The 23344-nt window shown below is 45.8% G+C and overlaps 1 protein-coding gene across 1 annotated transcript; it reads right to left on the bottom strand.

Annotated features, from left to right (window-relative positions):
* Nucleotides 1–434: 434 nt before the first annotated feature.
* LOC309342219 (cytochrome P450 2J4-like) lies at nucleotides 435–18356 on the bottom strand. The gene is made up of 9 exons (XM_081862619.1): nucleotides 18048–18356; nucleotides 14469–14631; nucleotides 12990–13139; nucleotides 11773–11933; nucleotides 11240–11419; nucleotides 9364–9505; nucleotides 2713–2900; nucleotides 1929–2070; nucleotides 435–1274 (listed from the first exon to the last, which is right to left on the bottom strand). Exons 1-9 carry the CDS (start codon nucleotides 18216–18218, stop codon nucleotides 1096–1098), a joined length of 1476 nt encoding a protein of 491 aa, XP_081718745.1. The 5' UTR covers nucleotides 18219–18356; the 3' UTR covers nucleotides 435–1095.
* Nucleotides 18357–23344: the final 4988 nt, after the last annotated feature.

Raw genomic sequence — 23344 nt, forward strand, 5'->3', positions numbered from 1 at the left:
CTATATCCGTTTTGTTGCTTTGTTCCAACATGCTACCACGGGAAATTAGGAAAAGCAGAGCAAGCTTGGAGACCAGGGACTGCCTGTATGTATTTGTGTATATGTATGTGTGTATATGCAATCTCCTTTTCCTTCCCTGTTAGTGGGAAAGGGTGGGTGGGAAGATCCTGGAGGTAAGAGATGGTATCTCTCCTAAATGGATAACAAGGGTTGTCAAAATGCACAGTACCCAGCCCTGCATGGTTTATTTGGCGCCTCCTGCAGTCATTGGTGTGGTCTGGTTATAACCCTTTAGCTACAGAGAAATGCAAACACTTACATTCCAGGTTTCTGTCTACAAAATGACACAGGAAGCAGCATGGAATTAAGCGTGGCAGGTGTTCAAAACCTGGGCTATCATGGCATCTGTGATAAAGCAACAAAGAGTCTTGCAGCACTTAATAAACACATTTATTATGGCACAAGCTCTTATGAACCTCAGCCCACTTCCGTCGGATTCACGAAGTGTGATCTCCACAAAACGGGGCCCAAAGAGTCAGGATAACATTTCAAGAGACATACTAGGAACAATTAGATTTAATACTGTCAATAAGTAAATGCAAAGGAGCCAATCCCTACTGAGTTGTATAAAACACTACAAACAAACTAACCTAATTTAGTCACTTAAAAATGAACAGGAGAGAGAAGAATGCCTAACAAAAGAAATAAAATGGCAGCATAAGAATTAGGGGAGGCCAAGAATTGTCATTCCAAAAAAGTTCGCTGCAATTAACCCGCAAGCATTGGATGGAAGCCACACCTGTCACCTGTGGCTGCCTTTCCTCCCAGCTCCCACCTGGGTTTTCTCTCTCAGCCACTTCTCCATCTCTCACCTGGAGAGAGGTAGAAGATGGCCATTCATTGATTCGTTCCGGGAGGCTTCTCCTGGTGCAAGCTGAAGTTCACCTGAGTAACAGGTAACTAAGGTTGAGGGCGGCAGCTTTAAGAAGCTTGCGAGCCACTGCTGGCAATGAGAATGGATGACATTGGCTCTTCCAACAGCTCCCCATCTGGCCCACCCAGATGCTCCTGGAAGGAAATTGCAGCCAGGTTGGGTTAGCGTGGAATTGCGAGGATCCTGTACGGGTGCGGCTGACAGGTACCTACATTAATGGCTTCCATGTTGACTTCCTTTTCTGCGTCTGGAAGGTGGAACTTGAAGGCACGCAGCAGGTTAGCGAAGAAGATGAAAAGCTCAATCCTTGCCAAAGGTTCTCCCACGCAGGACCGGCGCCCTGTAGGAGAATCGAAGGAACAGAATCGCTTCCATGAAAGAAAGACAGTTCCAAGCCCTCGCCTACTATGTTGGTCATGCTCATTTGATGTTACCCAATTATCATCAAAGGTGGTCTGTTTAACTTGGAAGCCTCCGAGACCACGTAACACCGGTCCTGAAAGACCTACATTGGCTCCCAGTACATTTCCGAGCACAATTCAAAGTGTTGGTGCTGACCATTAAAGCCCTCAATGGCCTCGGCCCAGTAGACCTGAAGGAGCATCTCCACCCCCATCGTTCTGCCCAGACGCTGAGGTCCAGCGCCAAGGGCCTTCTGGCGGTTCCCTCGCTGCAAGAAGCCACGTTACAGGGAACCAGGCAGAGGGCCTTCTCGGTAGTGGCACCTGCCCTGTGGGTGACATCAGATGTCAAGGAAATAAGCAACCATTCAACTTTTAGAAGACATCTGAAGGCAGCCCTGTAAAGGGAAGTTTTTAATGTTTGAAGTTTTATTGTGCTGGGAAACCCAGCCAGATGGGCGGGGTATAAATAAATTATTATTATTATTATTATTATTATTATTATCATCACAACCACCACAACCACCACCATCACGGTATGGGATTTCACCATTAAACTGCATCCTGGGAAGGAGAAGGAGTAGGTTCTTTACCTGTCGAAAAAGGCAAGAAGGCTTTATTGCTTGCAAACCGGCCAAACGAGTCGAGGAAGTGCCCCGGGTTGAAGGTCCAGGGGGTCTCCCAGTAATCTGGATCATACAGCGCCGAGTGGAGGTTGGGCAGCACCAGGGTCCCCTGCGCAAAAGGAGGGAGAATTACTTCGGATGAGTTTGCAAATTAATTGTTGCCATCAGAATATCCTTGTTAGTTCTTTCTAGAAATAATTTTACTGTTATCCTTTTTGTACCTTGGATCTCGAACAAATTGGCTCCCGAACAATCGAAACCTGGAAGTGAGTGTTCCGGTTTTCAAACGATTTTTGGAAGCTGAACGTCTGACCGGGCCTCCACGGCTTTTGACTGGCTGCAGGAGCTTCCTGCAGTCAATCAGAAGCTGCTCTTTGGTTTCTGAACATTTTGGAAGTCAAACAGACTTCCGGATCGCTTTCCGTTCAACTTCCAAGGTACGACTGTACTGCTTTTTAAAAATAAGAAAAATCGAACAGCGTATGAATTCTATGAAATAAATAAGTAAGCAAAATAAATGAGAAACGTGATTCAAAATTGTGTGAAACAACTGATGGGCAATCCTTTTTGCAAGATGGGGCCTTGTCTGCCCTCCATGTAAGCAAATTAACAGGCTGCCTGGAGGAACCCAAAGCATGCCAGCTCCTGACTGGTGCCAATAATGGTCACAATGATGATTATATTTATTGTATGTGTATTCATACCCCGCCTTTCCGCCAGTGCTGCCTTTGGGGGAAGGGGCATCTTGTACCTTTTTAAGGGGGAAGCCCAGCAGAGTGATGTCCTCCAAGCATTTCCGGAAAGGTCCAGTGATGGACACATTGCAGTGGCGCATCACCTCATGAAGTACAGCATTGGTGTAGGGCACTTTAATCCGGTCCTCATAAGTGATGACGTGGGAAGGTCTCAGAACGGCGTCTATTTCCTCATGGATTTTCTCTGCAGATAAATAATTCCCTTAATGGACACCAGCAGAATTCTTCTTCCTTGTTAGTCTTCATTTCCTCATACCATCTCATTGATTTTTTGATTTTTTTTGATTTTTTAAATGCTTTTTATTGAGTTTTCTTTAACATAAACAAAATAAATACCGGTACTTTAACATTCCACAATCATATGTCTACTTATTTTCTAAACGCTCTATCGCGCATGGACTTCCCTCCCTCCCCTCAACAGGTTTTCATATTAAATTTTCTCTTTTTTCGCAGATTCTTAATAGCATTCTATACACGTCACAAAATTTATTTTAATCCTACTACAGTCTTTAAACTTCTATAGTTATTACCTATATATTCCACAAATTTACCCCATTCATTTTTGAACTTTGTTTCCTCTTGGTTACGGATCCTGTGGGTCAATTTTGCTAATTCTACATATTCAACCATTTTTGTCTGCCACTCCACTAGTGTTGGTATTTCCTGAGTTTTCCATTTTTGTGCTGCTAAGATTCTGGCAGCAGTTGTAGCATACATAAACAGTCTCTGATCTGCTTTTCTTAATTCATCTCCTATCAATCCCAGCAAAAAGGCTTCTGGTTTTTTGGGGGAAGGTATATTTAAACATTTTTTTCAATTCATTATAAATCATATCCCATTTTTGCCTCATTTTTTCACATGTCCATCACATGTGAAAAAACTCTCCATCTTTCATTTTACATTTTTTATTTTATTTTATTTTTAAGGGTGGAGGACCTGTGGACCTCATGATGGTCCTGGACTACAACTCCCATGATTCCTGCCCATTGGCCTTGCTGGCTGGTGCTGAAAGGAATTGTAGTTCAGTAACATCTGGACGGGTTGCAGGTTCCCCATTTCTGCCCTGGACTCTTTGGATTTCAGGCATATGGAAAATAGGCAGTCATAAGGTTGATTGCTTTATTTCAACAAGTTATATATTGATTCACACACCCCTGGAATGTGCCTGGAGGTGTCTGGCAGGAGGAGAACATTCCACTGTGCAATATGAGCATCTTAGCACTAAACTCAATTCCACAAACTGAATTACAAAATACAAAGCCAGTTCAAATTCTTTTTTTTAAATATAATTTTTATTAACAGGCCAATCAAATCACATTATCTCCAGATCACATTAGTTCCAAATTATACAGCCAAATTTTTAAATTTTTGTTGGGGGTACCCATCCTTCAAGCTCCGAAAAGGTGTCCAAACATCACTTATATTGCTGCTTTAATTAGACAGTTCTATCCAGTTCTGTCCAGATAGTCTCTTTGTTACTTTCCTCATCTTCTTGTTGTTATCGTATATTCCTTTCTTTGCGATCTTTGATAATCTTCACAAGCGGGTTGAAAACAAACATCCTCTGTGTGGGTTTTACACTCTCCAAAAATCATATCACATAAGGACAGACGCCATTTCCACACCTCCGTAAAGAGACTTACCCTCGGTCTGCCCGTTAATTTTCCCAGGCTTGCCAAACATCTCAGAGGGCTCTGCCAAGGTCTAGATCACATTCCTATAAGCATTCACATTCCGATGACCCTGGTCCTCCCCCCCCCATCCTTCTTAGGCAAGCCTGTCTTGGCGAGACACCATTTGAAACTGCGTCATAAAACTTTCCTCCGTTCTCCAATGTTTACCAATCCTCTCTTTGATCAATAATTCACTCCATACAGTTCTTGAATTCCTGCTTGTGATTAATAAATTGCAACGATTCTTCTTTCTGGGGTGGAGGGTTATTAATACTCACATAAGGCAAAAAAAAAAGAAAAGTTTTTTCCTCCACCCCCTTTCCTTTTCGCTCCAAACATACCAGTCTTTGAATTGTGATTCATCACTTGATTTATTTGTCCCGCCTGTCGCTCCGCTCGCAGAGATCCATTAATCAGCAGTCTTAACTCCCAATCTTCGCTTGATGTATGTGCTTTAGCTTCTTTCCAATTATATATTTCCAATTATATATTTTGAGCTAAAGCGAACCAGTGCGCTGATTGGAGACAGCGTCCGGAAAGAGCCGACTTCACACAAGGGCTTGTGCCAAGTGTCCGCACCCCCTTCTTTCAAATCCGGGGGTGAATTATGGACACCGCTGGCAAGGCAGTCCCCCCCATCCCCTTGGGGGGGCCAGGAAGACTGCATACTTCCCATAGCAGCCTCTTAATTACCTCGTGTGGGTCGGAGAGATGTTATTGTCGGCCATCTTCCAATGCGCCCCCTGGTGGCTGTCAGTATATGGAAACATCACAGCTGCATACAGCCAGATTGTTGACATCACATGATGTGCCTATCTGTGGGAAAGAAGAATTTCCCAGGACATTCACAGGCTGGATAAGTCTTTGTGAAGAGTGTAATTTGAAACCTTCTGTGTGCGCATGTTCAGGAAGTTTGTCAGACGTGCTAGAAGAACTGAACTGAAAGGACGTGTTTTTCTCTAGTGCTGTAATGTCAGAAATAAACATAATGTAAATAGATTTCTGACTTATTTTCTTTCTCCTGCGGAAGCAGGAGGGAGGGGTTGTGCATTCTACCCACGCTTGGGAAAATGTCGCCTATCAAAATCTCCCTGGTCTGTCTGGATATCAGCCAGAGGAGGTTACCGGTAAGCAAGCTCTGAGGACAGTGAGAGGGGCCAGCCTCTGAGGAGAGGGCTTGCAAACCAACAGTGCCCCCCCCAAAGCCAGTTCAAATCCAACCTAAAACCAGAAATGCCTGTTGGAATAAAAAACATCAGAGGGGTTCAACTCTGTTCTCAGCCTTTGGAGAGCTCCACAGGATTGGGCCCACAATACTGAATGTACAGCTCCTGATAGCTGTGAGCCACGGAGGGCCACTCACTCTGCCACAGACCTCAGTGATCAGGGAGCGATATAGTGAGTTTGTGGTCCTTGGGGTATCCTGACCCTAAGTTGTTAATGTGCCTTGTAAGTTAATGCAAGGCTGTAGAACATACTGCCCTGTAGTGATCAGGTGGGATTGCCATGAGGAATTATAACAAATAGAGAGTAAGCCATCTGTGTCAGCAATGAAAGCATTGCGTTGACTGGGTTTGAACTATTTTGATATGATTCTTGATCAATCCACACTTCTGCATCCCTGTTCCATTTCTCTTTCTTCACAAGTCACGTACACAGCCAGGCAGGCATCCCGGGTCATCAAAGACAGTGGGCAAGTTTCTTTGAAGTAGCCTTTCTGATATGTTAATCCTAGGATGTTAATCTTAGGGCCAGGAAACAGGTTTCACATGAAGGTGATAATGATCCTCCTGGCCATCCTTCTTATCATGTTTATTGCTTGTTTATGACCTCAGGGGTTGCCAAATATACTTCTTTGTAGTTCTGTTCTTTGTTTACCCCGTGCTTAATTAGTTTTGGTAGTCTAACTTTTCCCCACGTGGGGTTTGTTGAAATGCTCAGAAGAAATCTGATTGGTTCTTACGAACACTCTGTAAAAAGTTCTTTTGTGTATAAAACGACCTGGGCCAGGGGGCGGAGGAGCAGAGATTATTATACGCACCCTTCCCAGAGTCATGCTGGTTCAAGCCTCTGTGTGTATTCTTATTAATCAGAGTTCAATCCTTCCTTTACTTTGTGAATGCCTCACTGCCCCAGGCCTTACCAATATGCTTTGGTCACCTCGCTTTTTTACCCTCAAGCTCTCCTATTTCTTTCACAGCCACATGGCAGGCAGAATTTCCCCTGGTGCAGTTTTTTGGGTAAGGAGACATGTCGACAGGGAAGCTATACTGGTCGACTTTCTGCCTGCAGCGGTTCAGCAGGAAGTGAGACCCAGCTCTACAAGGTTCTGCCTAGACCTGTTCATTTGGCTCCTATTACAGGAGATTCACACCCTTCCTCCAACTCTCTTGATATTTTGCAAAATGCTTTGCAAGTCTGACTCAATTCTCACTGCTCTTTAATCTGGGATTGCACCATTGTCAGCTTGCTTTGTAATTTTAGGAGTTTCACACATGTAGTCGACTGAACATGCAATTTTGTTCTTCTACAGTCATTATTAGCTAGTCTATTTGTTGAATGCGTTCAATATTTTTTAAAAAAATTGCTGTTCAAAACAAAATCTTTCCATGGCAAAATACAGCATTTAAAACTATATTAAAACTAAAAGTATACCTGAAGGAGCGTCTCTACCCCCATCATTCTGCCCGGACGCTGAGGTCCAGCGCCGAGGGCCTTCTGGCGGTTCCCTCATTGCGAGAAGCAAAGCTACAGGGAACCAGGCAGAGGGCCTTCTCGGTAGTGGCGCCCGCCCTGTGGAACACCCTTCCAGCAGATGTCAAAGCGATAAACAACTACCTGACATTCAGAAGACATCTTAAGGCAGCCCTGTTCAGGGAAGTTTTTAACGTGTGATATTTTACTGTATTTTTGGTTTCTATGGAAGCCGCCCAGAGTGGCTGGGGAGGCCCAGCCAGATGGGTGGGGTATAAATAAATTATTATTGTTGTTGTTGTTGTTGTTGTTGTTGTTGTTGTTGTTGTTGTTGTTGTTGTTGTTAATTGTAATGCAACAGCATCATGAAAGTATTACCGACCCTCTACTTATGGGTGCTTTCTCTATGGGGGCCTTACATTGTATTGAATGTCCCTGGGTGTGTTTCTTGTTTTGTTTTAAACAGCAGCCGGGTGGGCCTAGTCAGGATTGAAACTCTGGCCAGTGGGAAGCTGATTTTCCTCCTCCTCTCTCCATGGTCCTGGAAAAAAACTGCCTCCTTGAAGTTGCTGCTGACCCCAGTAGCTGAGTCCCATTCCAATGCAAACAGTGGCTTGGGAAGGGGTGGTTTATGGCAGCAACGCCGGGGGAGAAAACTTAGTCTTGCTCTTAATCATGCTCTGCATCAGAGGGACCCAGTGTGGGTGGTACCACCCACTGGGAGTGGGCAGGGTTACCTAGGGGGGCATTAAGAGGCCAGGGGGCAACAGAAGGGTGCTGGACCAAGTTAATCAATTTTGTCAAATGAACTAAACTAAACAATTTTCATTGGATTTGGACTAAATGTGCAGTGAACTGTTACAGTGGTGCCCCGCAAGACGAACGCCTCGCAAGACGAAAAACCCGCTAGACAAAAGGGTTTTCCGTTTTGGAGGCGCTTCGCAAAACGAATTTCCCTATGGGCTTGCTTCGCAAGACGAAATGTCTTGCGAGTTTTTCCGACTTTTTTTCCTCCCCCCCCCTTTTTCTAAGCTGCTAAGCCGCTTATCTGCTTATCCACTAAGCTGATAAGCCGCTAAAAGCCGCTAAAAGCCGCTAAGCCGCTAATAGCGCTAATCCGCTATGCCGTCAATGGGCTTGCTTCGCAAGACGAAAAAACCGCTAGACGAAGAGAATCGCGGAACAGATTCTTTTCGTCTTGCGAGGCACCACTGTACTGCTTTGAATGTTGCTGTGTTGTGCAAACTGCTATTCTGAATCATGCTTTTTACAGGGTCAGGTTGGGGGCAGAGAAAAAGAGTTTATGGAACTCCTGCTCTACAACATGTGCTGTTTTAACCCCAAATCCAGACACGTTCAATGGGATCACACATTTCATGCAATGTGCAGCTTTGGCTAGGGATGTAAGAAGAAGAGTTTGGATTTGATATCCCGCTTTATCACTACCCAAAGGAGTCTCAAAGCAGCTAACATTCTCCTTTCCCTTCCTCCCCCACAACAAACACTCAGTGAGGTGAGTGGGGCTGAGAGACTTCAGAGAAGTGTGACTAGCCCAAGGTCACCCAGCAGCTGCATGTGGAGGAGCGGGGAATCAAACCCAGTTCACCAGATTACGAGTCTACCACTCTTAACCACTACACCACACTGGCTACACCACACCACTGGTAAGAAGGCACCGTATTCCGTTCTGCCCTGCATTTGGCAAATACAAGGTGGACCATAAAACAATGACCTCTTATACCATTCAGAGTACGCGGCATTGGTATTCCCATTCCCATTGCAACACAGTCGTGGATGCTCATCCCCAGCTGATGTTCCTGGGTCGCATGCACAGTCTTGCACATGCTCACACCTGGACTGGGCAACACGGTTCTTGAATCAATATTAGCAACACACTTTGCAATGGCCTCAGCTTCGGCTGTGAGTCCTGGAAGACCAGCTGCCTGACTTGCAAGCCTTTTCACACCTGGCCAGGGTGGGTGGAGCCCTGACTGATTGACTCCAGCTACAAAAGCTGAGGCTGCTGAACAGACCCTTGGGCCTGGGAGTTCAGTGGGGGTTGTTGTTGTTATTGATATTGATTTTTTGTACATCTTTATTTTAGATCATGTTACTATTAATATGGAAATTGTTCAATTGGGCTGCATACTTCTTGAAGCCTTTTCCTCACATCAGATGTAAACCTCTTCCTGTTGTAAGCTGACTTGAGCATGGTTTTAAGTATGGGAAGGTGGACTGCAAATAAAATGATGCAGATGATGATGATGATGAGTGACTCACCTTGAACATCTGGATATTTTAACAAGTAAAGCAATCCCCAGTACAGGATAGTTGTGGTGCTCACGGTCCCTCCGATCAAGAGGTCAACTACAGTTTGAACCAAGTTGTCTTCATTGAAAGTGGACGTTGGCTCATCTTTGCTCTGTGGGCAGAATGCACAAAAGCTTAGTGGATCCCTTTCCATCAAGAGCTACTTGTGAAGTAACCTTGGCCTTTTTGGCCAGCCAGTATTGGAGGCAGAGTCAGGTCATGAGTCAAAGATTCAGTTGCCAGAGATTCAGTTGCTGAACAGTCAGGGCTCCCGAAACGCTCCTTTTTCTCTGCAGCTACTTATACCCCACTCCCAGCCTATTCCTGACCCCCAGAAAACTGGGGGGGAATCTTCCATATAATGAGCAGCAACATTCAGAAGGGTAAGCACAAAGCTATATTTATTGGATATTTTCAGATTCTGCCGCCAACTTTTTTCTCTCTTGGCTGCTTCAAAATTGATTTTATGCTGCTGTGCTTAGGCTGGTTTGTAGACAAGGGCCAGCTCAAAGACATTTTGGCACCTGTGGTGAACCACAAAATGGTGCGGCATCCCCACCAGGAAAGAACAGGGAGTGAAGATCCACATCAGAAACACAGGGGGCAGAATCAAATCAACCTGACCTGATGGTTGAACTGGGAATCAAAGGTTGTTGTGTGGGGAAAAGGGGCCCAACCGTGCCAGATGGGTGGAGACCACAGAGGGCAGCCCCTGCCATTTCCTTTCTAGGGGAGGAAGGAGACCAGCAGACCCTCCTATTCACCAAGAGGCTGCTGTTGAGGTGGTATTGTGTGTGTGTGTGTGTGTGTGTGTGTGTGTGTGTGTGTGTGGTGCTGTGGGAAAGGCAGATCCGGCCTCCAAGGGGTGTCCCATAGCCGTTGCTACAAGTGAGGCATCCCTTGGAGGCTGGATCTGCTGCCACTGTGGGTCATCCCACCTGAGGCAATCGCTTCATCTTGCCTCATGTGGACTAGCCCTGTTTGTAGATAGTTTGTCTTCTGCTGCCTTCTATTGTTGCTAACTAGTTTAATTGTTTAGGACTCTGGACTGCATTTGGCACTGAGTTTTAAACTGCCCGGAGGACTTCTGACGTTCTGTGCGTGGCATGTAAATGCAATTCATCAATACGGAGGTGGTACATTTAGGGCCCATTCAACCTCAGTCAGGGTCCTCATGGGCCTTGCTAGCGTGATTTCCAGAATACAGTGGTACCTCGGGTTACAGACGCTTAAGGTTACAGACTCCGCTAACCCAGAAATAGTACCTTGGGTTAAGAACTTTGCTTCAGGATGAGAACAGAAATTGCATGGCGGTGGCGTGGCAGCAGTGGGCGGCCCCATTAGCTAAAGTAGTACCTCAGGTTAAGAACAGTTTCAGGTTAAGAATGGACCTCCAGAACATATTAAGTTCTTAACCCGAGGTACCACTGTAGTAGGGATTCCACCCCTAATTTCCAGCGAATTCTGGGAATTGTAGTTCTGTGAAGGGAATGGGGGCCTCCGAGCGACTGTCAGGACCCTTAACAAACCACAGCTCCCAGAATTCTTTGGGGGAATCCGCAGCTGCTTAAAGCAGTATCATATTGCTTTAAATAAATAAATAAAATTTTAAAAATTGTCCAGTAGCACCTTAGAGACCAACTAAGTTTGTTCTGGGTATAAGCTTTTGTGTGCATGCACACTTCTTCAGATAGTGCTTTAAATGTGCCCTAAAGCTGGCTGGCTGTGGGTGAAGCAACATCAGAGGCCGGCTTGTTCTTAGCAGCCATGCTGAGTCCTGCCCAAAGCCACTTTGCCTCAGGAGGACAGGCACGGTGATGAAGCTGGACAGAAGCCATGTTCTTACCTTTGCCATTTGGTCCAGGTAGAGGTCAATGAGATCCTCTGGTTCTTGACCTTCCTTCCATCTTTCCTGGTGGCTTTGGACCTCGTCCTTCACAAGGGCATGGAGGAAGTTGTTGTATTCAAACGCTTGTTGATGTGACCCTTGTAGGCGGCGCATAATCTGCGGGAAAACATTATATACCTGTGGCAACAAAGGAAAATGCAGGTGAGGAGGAGTGTCGTGAAATTAATTCCGAGTGAGCCAAAAAACGGCTCTGAGAGAACCTTAATGTGCTGGAAAGGGGAGGCAGGCCATTTTTCAGAAGAATGCAATGTTTCTGCAAAGGATGCAGATTGATCTTGCAAAAGAATAAAAAGGAAGGCAGCAGCTGGTCATGCCAAACCCCAAAAATAGGTGGCGTTTTGCAGCATGCACTGTGTGGGGTGAGAACACAAGGACCCTGAGCGGAAAGGTCCCTGTTTTCACTTAATTTGAGGAAGCGTAACAGAAAACGGCTTTCAAGAGAACAAGAGCAGGAATAGAAGGAAGCTCACCCCACCCCTGAAAGAAGCCGGAATGAAGACGATCAAATAGGTGGCTTTTATCAATCGGTTGAAAGAGTCGTCCTCACTGGCGAAGCGATGCCCAAACAGCAAAGAGCAGATGACATTGGCCACAGCGTGGTTTATGGGGGTCTGGGGGTCGAAGGCTAAACCTGTGAATGCAGGAAGTATTAGTGGCATGGTACACACACTCAGGGGCGTGGGTGGTGCTGTGGGTTAAACCACAGAGCCTAGGACTTGCCGATCAGAAGGTCGGCGGTTTGAATCCCCGGGACGGGGGGGGGGGGGGAGCTCCCGTTGCTCGGTCCCTGCTCCTGCCAACCTAGCAGTTCGAAAGCACGTCAAAGTGCAAGTAGATAAATAGGTACCGCTCCGGCGGGAAGGTAAACGACGTTTCCATGCGCTGCTCTGGTTCGCCAGAAGCGGCTTAGTCATGCTGGCCACATGACCCGGAAGCTGTACGCCGGCTCCCTCGGCCAATAAAGCAAGATGAGCACCGCAACCCCAGAGTTGGTCATGACTGGACCTAATGGTCAGGGGTCACTTTACCTTTACACACACTCACACACCATCGCCAATGAATTAATGTAGGGTATTCTTTTCCTTTTTCTTCCCCTCCCGCTTATATATTCTAGTTTTCCTCCCCACCACCCTTTGTATCAATATGTTGAATGTTGTTTGTATTTTGCATTTTTTAAAATAATAAAGTTTCTTTTTTAAAAGCAGTAAAAAACATTTACAACCGGAAACGCCTTCACCGGGCACCTAAAAAGATCGTCATGTTGGTACTAGGCAGACCCCTCTGGGGTGCCAAAACTGAAAAGGCCCTCTCTCTTGTAGCAAACCTCATTTGTTTCATTTTGTCCACACTCCACTTTGCATTCATATGTGGCAGAACTGGCAGAAGATGAGTTCACAGCCACAAAACAAACCTGCTCATCTCAAATTTAAAGACAATTGAATCACTTGGAAACAGCTGCTGTGCAGGGCAAGCACTGCAAGGAAGTGGTGTCCTCCTCTTTGCAAGATAACCAGTTATTTTGGCAAGTGCATCAGCCGTCAGCTGAATTCCAGAGGGATGGGGCTGTACCCTTTCATTTCTGCACAGTTGTCTTCCGAGTGCCTTGCAGATCGGTCCATTGCAAGAAGGAACCCCAGATCACGTGTTGTGTGGAGAGGGCTATCATAATCAAAAACTAAAAGCTTACCTTCCTTGCTTGTCACTGCCATTAGGAGTTGGTGGGCTTCGTTGTGAATTCTGTGTTCCAGGTGCTTCTTCCCCACCCCAAGGCTTCTTAGTGCCATCATGGCAAAGTATTTCTGCTGCTTCCAGTTATGGTTGTTCGTAGGATAAATGCCTGTGTGACACAAAAGAAAATCCTTTTTCTGTGTCAAGCAGTGCAGCTGTAATATGATGGGCGATAATATCTTTTACCCTCCACAATAATGTTGGCAATGACATCTTTCAACTGTGTTTATCCATTGCGGCTAAACAGATAAAGATGGCGCCTTGAAGGCTGGCAAATTAACTATGGCACAAGCCAGTCTTTGCTAACCTGGGGCTCTCCAGGTGGCTTGGATGGGCTGGTGGGAGTTGTCATCCAAAACATCTGGGGAGGACCAGATTGACGAAGGCCGGTGTGAGCTTTCTAGACCACAGTCTACTTCCTAAGATGCACAAAGTGATATCCTCAGCTACTGGCAGGATGGGAAGCAGTGAGGTCAGAGGGAAATGCATTGCAGAAGGTACAGACTGTGACAATTAAGTTATTAGGCAGTCACAAAGAAATGTGAATGATAGATTCTTTGTAATGCTACATGACAACTCACTTCTGGCACCTCTCCATTGTCATTCTAAGAGAACAAGGGAAGTGTTCATGGTGATTTCTGGCATTTCTTTCCCCCCTAGAAAAATAGCATTGTACGTGTGTGTTTGTAATAAATACTCCGAACAGATAGTGCTCAAACCTGTAAAGGTTAACATCTATTCTGTTCATAAAAGTGTTAAAGAAAACAGTTTATTTTAATATCCCTGAAACAGGATTCCATATTCCTGACTCATGTTGTTTATATCTATCTATCTATCTATCTATCTATCTATCTATCTATCATCTATTTATCTACAGTGGTACCTCGGGTTAAGTACTTAATTTGTTCCGGAGGTCCGTACTTAACCTGAAACTGTTCTTAACCTGAAGCACCACTTTAGCTAATGGGGCCTCCTGCTGCCACTGCGCCGCCGGAGCACGATTTCTGTTCTCATCCTGAAGCAAAGTTCTTAACCTGAAGCACTATTTCAGGTTCTGTAACCTGAAGTGTATGTAACCTGAGGTACCACTCTATCTCTATCTATCTATCTATCTATCTATCTATCTATCTATCTATCTATCATCTATCTATCATCTATCTATCTATCTATCTATCTATCTATCTATCATATATCTATCTATCATCTATCTATCATCTATCTATCTACCTCTTGCATACTAAGAAAGAGATGGGGTGAGGTCAAAAACTGAAATTGGACCTCACTTGGCAGGAAGAATTTAAGAGCTTCAGCTCTGCAGTATCTCTGTGCCAGCAGTTTACCAGTTTTCTTCTTGTCACCTGTTTGTTCAAGGCATCAGAAGGACACCAAAGATCTGCTTTAGTCTAATTTCCAAGAAAAGAATAATATCGGTGTTTACCTTTTTCGCCCATCAGATCCTTATAGAAAGGCGAGAGCACTCTTCCCGCAGTCTCTTCCGAGTGAGTGACAAGGCACTCTTTCACTGCCGTGTATCCATTCAGCACGACAAAAGGCATGGTTCCTGCCCAGACGGTGTAGATGTCTCCATAGATGTTTGCCAACTAGAAAGTTCATTATCATTTTTATTTTTTTTTAAAAAAAGCAAGAATATAAGACAATCCCTACTGGATCAGGCCAATGGCCCATCTAGTCCAGCATCCTGTTCTCACAATGGCCAACCAGATGCGCACAGGAAACCCAGAAACAGGCTCTGAACACGAGAGAAACTCTCCTCTCCTGCCGTTTCCAGCGGCTGCTGTTCAGAAACAGCACAGTCTCCAGATGTGGAGGCAGAGCATAGCCATCCTGGCTAGCAGCCACTGATAGCCCTCTCCTCCTCCATGAATTTGCCCAGGCCTCTTTTAAAGCCGCCCAAGTTGGTAGCCATCACTGCCTCCTGTGACAAGGAGTTCCATAGTTTAGCTATGCACAGTGTGGTTAAAACCACAGCTGAAGAAGTGAGCTGAAAGGAGATTTTCTGGCATTTTTCTTTTAGCAAGGGGTCAATAAAGGATTGGGGTCTGGGAATTATGCAGTTCTGTGAACTACAAAGCTCTGAGTTCAGATTTTGCCTTGACCGTGAAAATATTTGGAGACTACTTTCTTATGGACACTGACCTGTCTTAGAGGACTGTTATGAAGATTCCTGAGGTCAGGAACATGAAGTCCTTTAACCCCAAATCTCTGCAGGGTTGTTTACATGCAATGTTCAATGAAGGTACAATCTATGTACCTTGTGCACAAATATTTGAGCTGTACAGTCTAGTTTGTTGCTATAGTTGAGCCTCAGAACCATAGAGTTGGAAGGGACCCTGAAGATCATCTGCAATCCCCTGCAATGCAGGAATATGCAGCTGTCCTGTAGGGGGATCAACTCTGCGACCTTGGCATTATCAGCACCATGCTCTAACCAACTGGGCAATACAGCAAAAAGGAAGTTGGCAGCAGCGGGACAAATCAAGAGATGTACAACCTTTTACACAAATTCTTATACATATGTGATAACAACTTCTACTTGTCTGCAGTGCAATGTGGTAAACAAGATTGGGAGCAGCTAGTATGTACAACGTGGAGTGGAGAAGTCGCAACTAGAAGAAGGGGTGCCAGCCCTACCATGAGGCATATTGGCCTTCTGTGAAATGGGCATATCCCATCCCTGCTGCCACATGACCACAACCCTGGAGCAGGCCTGCCCTTCCTGGCTGCTACTTCTGCTCTGGTCCCTGATGCTGGCAGCTGTCTGGTTGGGCACTCCGGGACCGAGCCAGTATCCCTCTTGGTTGGGTGTGCCACAGCTGGCTCCTTGCTGAGTCATGGAGCACCAATGGTGGGCCTTCTCCCTCAAGAACTGCAGCACTTTTAGAGAGAGCCTCGGGTGCTGGCATCTGCCTTGCCAGGTTCTCCATGACTGCTGGCATTCAGAAGACCAGATCAGGCTGGCTGCCCACAGGCTGCTGCCCGGCAATACGGGGAGACACCTTGCATAGGGCTTCCCAAAAGTGTTGCCTTGCAAAGTCTCCTGGTGAACTGCAGTGCGACTTGGGCGACTGTGCTGCCTGTGGCTGATGGGAGTCGTAATCCAAAACACCAGGTTGGTAAAGGCACAATTTGAATGTTTACAATTGCTCCTAAAGAAGGAACCAGTGTTCTGGAATGTATTGAGCTGTAATCAACCTTTTTTTTTTTGGTTGACACTTCTGAGAAGTTTCTCCTGTTTGTATTCTCTGTGTGCACACATATACAGACTAACAAATGAATTAGCAATTTGCAAATGAGTGCAAATTGACGTGGGCCCAGCCCACCCACCATTAGGGGGAGCACTCCAGCCTGAGGCGCAATGCTGACCATTTGCATAGGGCTAAAACTATGGTTTTGGGGACACGGGTGGCGCTGTGGGTAAAACCTCAGCACCTAGGACTTGCCGATCGCATGGCCAGCGGTTTGAATCCCCGTGGCGGGGTGAGCTCCCGTTGTTCGGTCTCAGCTCCTGCCCACCTAGCAGTTCGAAAGCACCCTTAAGTGCAAGTAGATAAATAGGTACCGCTATATAGCAGGAAGGTAAACGGCGTTTCCATGTGCTGCTCTGGTGCCGGTTCGCCGGAGCAGCTTTGTCACGCTGGCCACGTGACCTGGAAGTGTCTGCGGACAGCGCTGGCTCCCGGCCTCTAGAGTGAGATGAGCGCGCAACCCTAGAGTCTGGCAAGACTGGCCCGTCCGGGCAGGGGTACCTTTACCTTTACCTTAAAACTATGGTTTAGCATCGCACCCAAACTGGACTATGATATATATGCCTGCAGGGCACTAAAGCAGTAGCCAGAAAACGAGTGTGGAGATTATCATCTCTCCTTCCTGGGGAGTCCTTTTCTTCCAGACAGAAGACTTCTTTGCCTTTGGAGAGACTTGGGAGCGTCTGGGTAAACAAGTTGCTTTTTAAATAACCTTCTGACTCATGGTGCCTTCTGGGGAGGGCAAAAGATCTCTCTCCCTGCCATGCAGCAGTCAGCTGGGAACCTACTAGGATAGGAGCATAGGAAACTGCCTTCTACTGAGTCAGACCAATGGTCCATCTACCTCAGCATTGTCTACACTGACTGCCAGTGGCTCTCCAGGGTCCCTGTAACTTTTTATTTTTTTAATTTTTTTTACAGAAAATAAAAATCAAGGGCCCTAGATAAATTTTTTCTTTTCTTTTGGGAGATGAAGGATTTCTAATTCAACTTTGCTGGGTTAAAAGAAAATAGTGAATTTGGATAGAAACACAAGGCACCAATACAATAGGTAAGAGGACTCAGTTTTGCAGTCTTCTCTTTCTGTTTCCTCTACTTAATTATCTTTGTTTTCCCCAGTTTGAGGGTCACTAACTTCGTTCTAAACACACTTTGCTGACCTGATCTAGTCCAACCCTCCTTGAGATGGGGAAGAAATTTGCTTCCGTTCGCTCGTTATTATGAAACTCCTGAAAACACACTTCATGAAACCATGACGTGAACCGAAACAGTTATCCTTTGAAATTTGCACCTCTCTCAGTTTTGTAATGTGGTTCCCCAATCAAATATTGTGACCCAGAAATGTGCATATTTGGGGAAAGTGTGCATCGAGATGCATTACATACATTAGCGGATATAACATACAAGAATACATTACTTTAGGGGAAATTGCTTGCAAACGTGTGTCTACTGGGAAATTTTTGCAGAAAAATGCTGGAGAGGTCTTTCACAAGGACTTTTAAAAAATAGCATGCTGATGCAGAATGGGGAAATCTGAACTTAATATCAGAAAACAAAGAAACCAAAATGGACAGGTTTGACTGTCTCTAATCTTTCCCCTGATGTCCTCTGGGGGCTCAGCCAATATCACAGTAATGATCAAAACGATGCTTAAGTAAGCTCTGTGCAAATGACCCACGTTATCCTGGTCCTGGGCACCATGCCTTTGCCCCCCACCCCCCACCTGCCCACCAACCACTGCCAGTAATTACCTTAGCAAGAATCTCTTTCTTAAGGGAAAAATCCAGGAGCCACAGATTGCCAATAACGGGAAGAGGCGTCGGTCCTGGGGGGAAGTGGGTCCGTGCCCATAGCAGCTTCAGAAACTGTATAACGAAGAGAGAGAGGACTGCGAGTAGGAAAAGTCCACTTAGCCCAATCATCCCCCTAAATGTCCCTTTTCATCCTTTGTCCTCGGTCTCTCCTTCAGAAAACCTCCTGTTTCTAATTATTGCTAAGAGATGTCTCTGCAGTCATCTCTCCTGCAGACACATCGCCTCTCTTTCTCTCCCTTCCTTTTTCTTTGGTTTATTATTATTATTATTGTTTTAAAAATGGTATTAATGAGTGTGGGAGCCCCCACTATTTGACTAAGCCACGCCTACTGTGCAGTCTGAGCTCTCACTGGCTCAGCGGCCAGTGATGAGGTCAGCTGGGCAGGTCTGGAGAAAGGAGGGATGACTCCCAATGAATCTCAGGTAGGGATGAATGACTCTGTGTCAGTGTTGCTTTCTCCCAGATTCTCATTTTCCCCATCTTAAATTTAGTTCTTCACAGTTCATGATTTATTTATTTCCTTAACTCCTCATGAAAATTCACCTGCACTTCATCCTGATGCATGCATTTAGTAAATGCTTTTAGAACGCATTTATTTATTTAATTTTTCTAATTTTCAACGCAAAATTACAACAAAAATTACAAACATTGAATCCGAAATAAAACAGCGCAAACAAGGGAAGAAAAAAAAAAAACACACAAGAGAAAACACACACACACAAAAACCAAAAACACACATCTACAAATAAAACCATATCATCATTCTAATCTAGTCATTACATGCATATACACATATTGACTTCCTTCCTTTGTTCTAACGATAGAAAGAATAGAATGCATTTATTATAACACCTAAAACAGGGGCCCTCAAACTTTTTAAACAGGAGACCAATTCACTGTCCCTCAGACACTGTCAGGGGCCAGACGGGATGTTTTGGAGAGTGGGCTGGCACGCTTGCGGGAGCTGGGAGCCTGCAGGAGCTGGTCGAGAGTGGTGCCCACTGCCCAGTGCAACTCTCCAAGGAGCATGGAGATGGAGACAAGGACAAGCTGCTGCCTCACCTGCAGTTCCCACCCCGTGCAGGCGTTTCCGCCCCTTCGTCCTCCTGCTCCCTGGAGGTGAAGGGCACCGCCTGGGCCACTTTGCCGCAGACCTCATCATCCTCCACCGTCACTTTGGCCGCCAATGAGAGCACTGTGGCGGTGGCCCCGCCGAGCCCTAGCCTGGGTCGGCTGTCGTCCAGGAACACCGCTGCTGCCCCCCTCATGGGGACGCAGGACAGCAGCAGACACAGGAGGACCAGGGCAGCGACGGCAGTGGGAGGAAGAGGCCGAGTGGCGGCGGCTCACCAATCAAATGCGCTTGGTTTACCTCAGCGTGGTGCGGGGACGTCTCTGCCAATCAAACGCCGCGCCTGGTTTACCTCAGCACGGCACGGCGTTTGATCAGCAGAGCCGCCACCGCTCAGCCTGTTCCTCTCGCCGCCATTGTCGGGAGTCTTGGCTTCCTGGCGGGCCGGATTTAGAACCCTGGTGGACCTGATCCGGCCCGGGGACCGTAGTTTGCCAACCCCTGACCTAAAAGATCTACCATGGCTCCCAGAACATTTCTGAACACAATTCAAAGTGTTGCTGCTGACCTGAAGGAGCATCTCCACCCACATCGTTCAGCCCCAGAGCTTTTTTGCCATAACCTGAGTTCATTCCACCCCCCCCCCCGTTCAACTGCTTTCTTCTCAAATTTAAAGAGTCAGGACGGCTGGTCAGGAATCTCTGCCATCCTGTCGAGATTGTCCCTTAATCTGTCATTAATTAAGGTGTGATTTATGAGTATTCTCTGATGCCAAGGCATCTGCCAGGTGACTCACAGAATGGGTTTCCACACTGTGCTTTCTGTTTGAGGGGAACAGGAAGATGTCGCTTATGGGAAACTCTTTTGTTGGGAAACCAACAACTTATCAGCGTGTTTGTTTCTCTCTTCTAGCAAAATAATTATCTAGGTATTCAAAATAAATGCAAGCGATGAAACCATAGCCGTCAACCTTCCCTTTTTTAGTGGGAAATTCCCTTATTCCAGCGCCGTTTCCCGCTGCTATCTGGGATTGTTAGATATCCCGTAGACTGGCCCCGGGGACAGGTGAGGCTGCTGATCCCTTATTTTCAAATCTGAAAGTTGACAGCTATGGATGAAAGAGATCTGCACCTGGGGAACGTTGTAGTAACTGAAGAAGAGGACTGGGGTGACCTTTTTTAGTTTCTAATCTGAAAAAACAAACTCAGACTTGTGCACTCGATTAACGAAGTCAGCAGTGTGGGAAACAGCTTTTTAAAAAACGAAATTATGAACCCATGCTTCTAGAAGCAGCTTGATCTGCAGATATTAGAAATCGGTGGCACTATCATTTTTTACAAATCAAGGTGCTTTTAAAAGCACAGAAACAAGGTAGCCTGTTTCCTTCCCTCCTTTGGCAACACTACTGGAAATCAAGGAAGTGAAGCTCCCTGGACCCAAAAGGGCTTAACTACGACCACTCATCAGGTTGCTCCCAATATTTTCTTTGTGCCCCAAAGTTGGCATGTGTTTAATTTGATGCCTTTTTCAGTTGCCATGCATCTGCTTGCCCTCTGAGATAATCTGGGGCAGCCCTTTCATACATGCCTTTGCTTTCTGAAGTGGTGGGCAGAATGCCCGGGAAGGGCCTTTTCCCGGAATGTGTGGGATGTGCAATTTTTGTGTGCAGTTGGCAGTCAAATTCTCTCTCTCTCTCTCTCTCTCTCTCTCTCTCTCTCTCTCTCGTGTTCCATTCAGCAAGCAGATGGCCTGGTGGGGTGGCAGTGCTCACCTGAGAGCCAGTGTGGTGTAGTGGTTAAGAGCGGTGGACTCGTAATCTGGTGAACCGGGTTTGCGTCTCCGCTCCTCCACCTGCAGCTGCTGGGTGACCTTGGGCCAGTCACACTTCTCTGAAGTCTCTCAGCCCCACTCACCTCACAGAGTGTTTGTTGTGGGGGAGGAAGGGAAAGGAAATTGTTAGCCGCTTTGAGACTCCTTCAGGTAGTGATAAAGTGATAAAGTCTACACCATCAGGGCTAATCTGGTGTTCCTGCCAGTGCATATACACTGTGCTGACCTCCCCTGAACCTCCACCTCTTCTTCCCAATAAGCAGAAACAACACAACTGTCAGGAAGTCAGGTGAGCATCACAACATCCTCTACTGGTTTCATTGTACTTTCCCAGCTCTCTCTTGAATTATATGTTGCACAGATTTCTTTTGTTTAGCCCTAGCTTTTGGGGTTTTCCCATGTTTTACTGCTCCCTCCTATACACCGTATTTTTCGCTCTATAAGACGCACCAGACCACAAGATGCACCTAGTTTTTGGAGGAGGAAAACAAGAAAAAAAAAAATTATGAATCTCAGAAAGCAGAACAGCAACAGGGATCTTGCTGTTCTGGCTTCTGGGATATTTGCACAGCCTGCATTCGCTCCATAAGACGCACACACATTTCTCCTTACTTTTTAGGAGGGAAAAAGTGAGTTTTATAGAGCAAAAAATACGGTATATGTAATTTTAGAGGTTGTTTTTCTGTTGACTTTTGGCTTTCTCCTGTTTCTAATATTTTGCTGCAGTTGGAGTACTTCATTTCTCAGAGGAGAAAGGAGGCCTATAACCCCCCAAATGAATGAATAAATCTGCCAAGCACTCAGCTCAGACCCCGACTCCTGCCCATTCGTAGGACCATCTGCAGCTATAAAAAACCCATTAGCATACTTCTATCATATCTCGTGCTCCCATCGGCAGTAGACTCCATTCACGGTAATGAAAGACAGACAATTCATGAAGCTGGGAATGGAGGAGAACACATTGATCTTCCAATTGACAGACTCCTACTGAGGAAGTCCCCAGCCCACATTTTTAAAACCACCTTTTAAACTGCAACCCTAGAGATTGCCTGCAGATGTGAGCTGAGCTCAAGACTTACTGTACACTATTACAGACCCAAGAGCCCTTGTAAATAAGCGAAATATGAGGCTTCCCACCCCCTAAATTTGGGATCATTTCCAAAGCATAAAACCCTGTCTGTCTGTCTGTCTGTCTGTCTGTTTTTAATTAAAAGAAATACTGCAGTGCAACACAGCAACGGTAAAGAATAGTTGCATGATCAGTAAACTGAATATTTGCCAGGGGGAAAGACTAGCCACACATTTCCTAGCACTTGGGCTGCCAAGGCTACGCTAAACCAGTTTCACAGAGTTGCGATGAGGTTTGCATAGATTCATGTACATTTTGCTGAGCAAGATTATGGTAAAGTTGTAATAGTAAACATATTGAGACATCTTCTAAATTTTGGTATTGTTTAGGCATATGTCTCACTTAAATCACTTCTCTTAATTAGAGTGACAAAGCCATATCAGCCCACATTTTGCATGTTCAAACTTAACAGTATCACGCCCCAAGCTTGGATCTGTAGCATGTACCTATAGCATGTGCCAAATTCCTGAGCTTTTGGATCTCTTTCTTGCACGTTGTGTTGTAACACTCACCCAAGACCAGATCTGGCTTCTTGAGACGTTCAAGAAGTGTTTCCAATCATCTGGTCCTTTTAATTAGAGATGCCAGGGATGGAACAGGAGACCTTCTGCTTATAGAATGTGCTCTACCTAATGCTTTCTGATCCTTCCTAATGTGGAAGAGGCATTTGTAATGCCAATGAGCATTTGGTCCAGTGCAGGATTGTGACAGCACTTTGCAAAGCAATTTGAAAGTGCCTTGTCAGGACTGGCACAACCGTTGGGCAGAGGGAAGCAACTACCTCAGGGCAAAGTTACTTATGGGTGGCAGCAGTACTGCCTCTGTGGCTGCTCTGGCCCCACTGAACTAGCCAGCAACCCTCAGGTGTGCTGGGGGAGGCTGCTACCCTGTTGCCAGCGTTGACGTTTGAGTCATTTTGCAGACCAGCCACCTTCTGAACATGCAAGGGGAGGCACCATCTTGTCCTTTGCCTCAGGCAGCAAAATGTCTTGGGCCAGCTCTGTGCCTTGTACATCTTCTCAACAACATACGAATTTGATAGCCATAATAACTGTTGTTGTTGTTGTTACCTGAAGGTAGAAGCAGAACGACTGTAATACAAGGGTCTCCAACCCCACCACTTCCCAGAGTCACTACAGAAGAGCACCCCGGTCAATGGTTTTAAAACCTTCAGAGAAATCAAGGTGATTGAGCAGAGTCAC

This window comes from Podarcis erhardii (assembly GCF_964252035.2).
Source record: "Podarcis erhardii genome assembly, chromosome: 5".
NCBI classification, from domain to species: domain Eukaryota; kingdom Metazoa; phylum Chordata; class Lepidosauria; order Squamata; family Lacertidae; genus Podarcis; species Podarcis erhardii.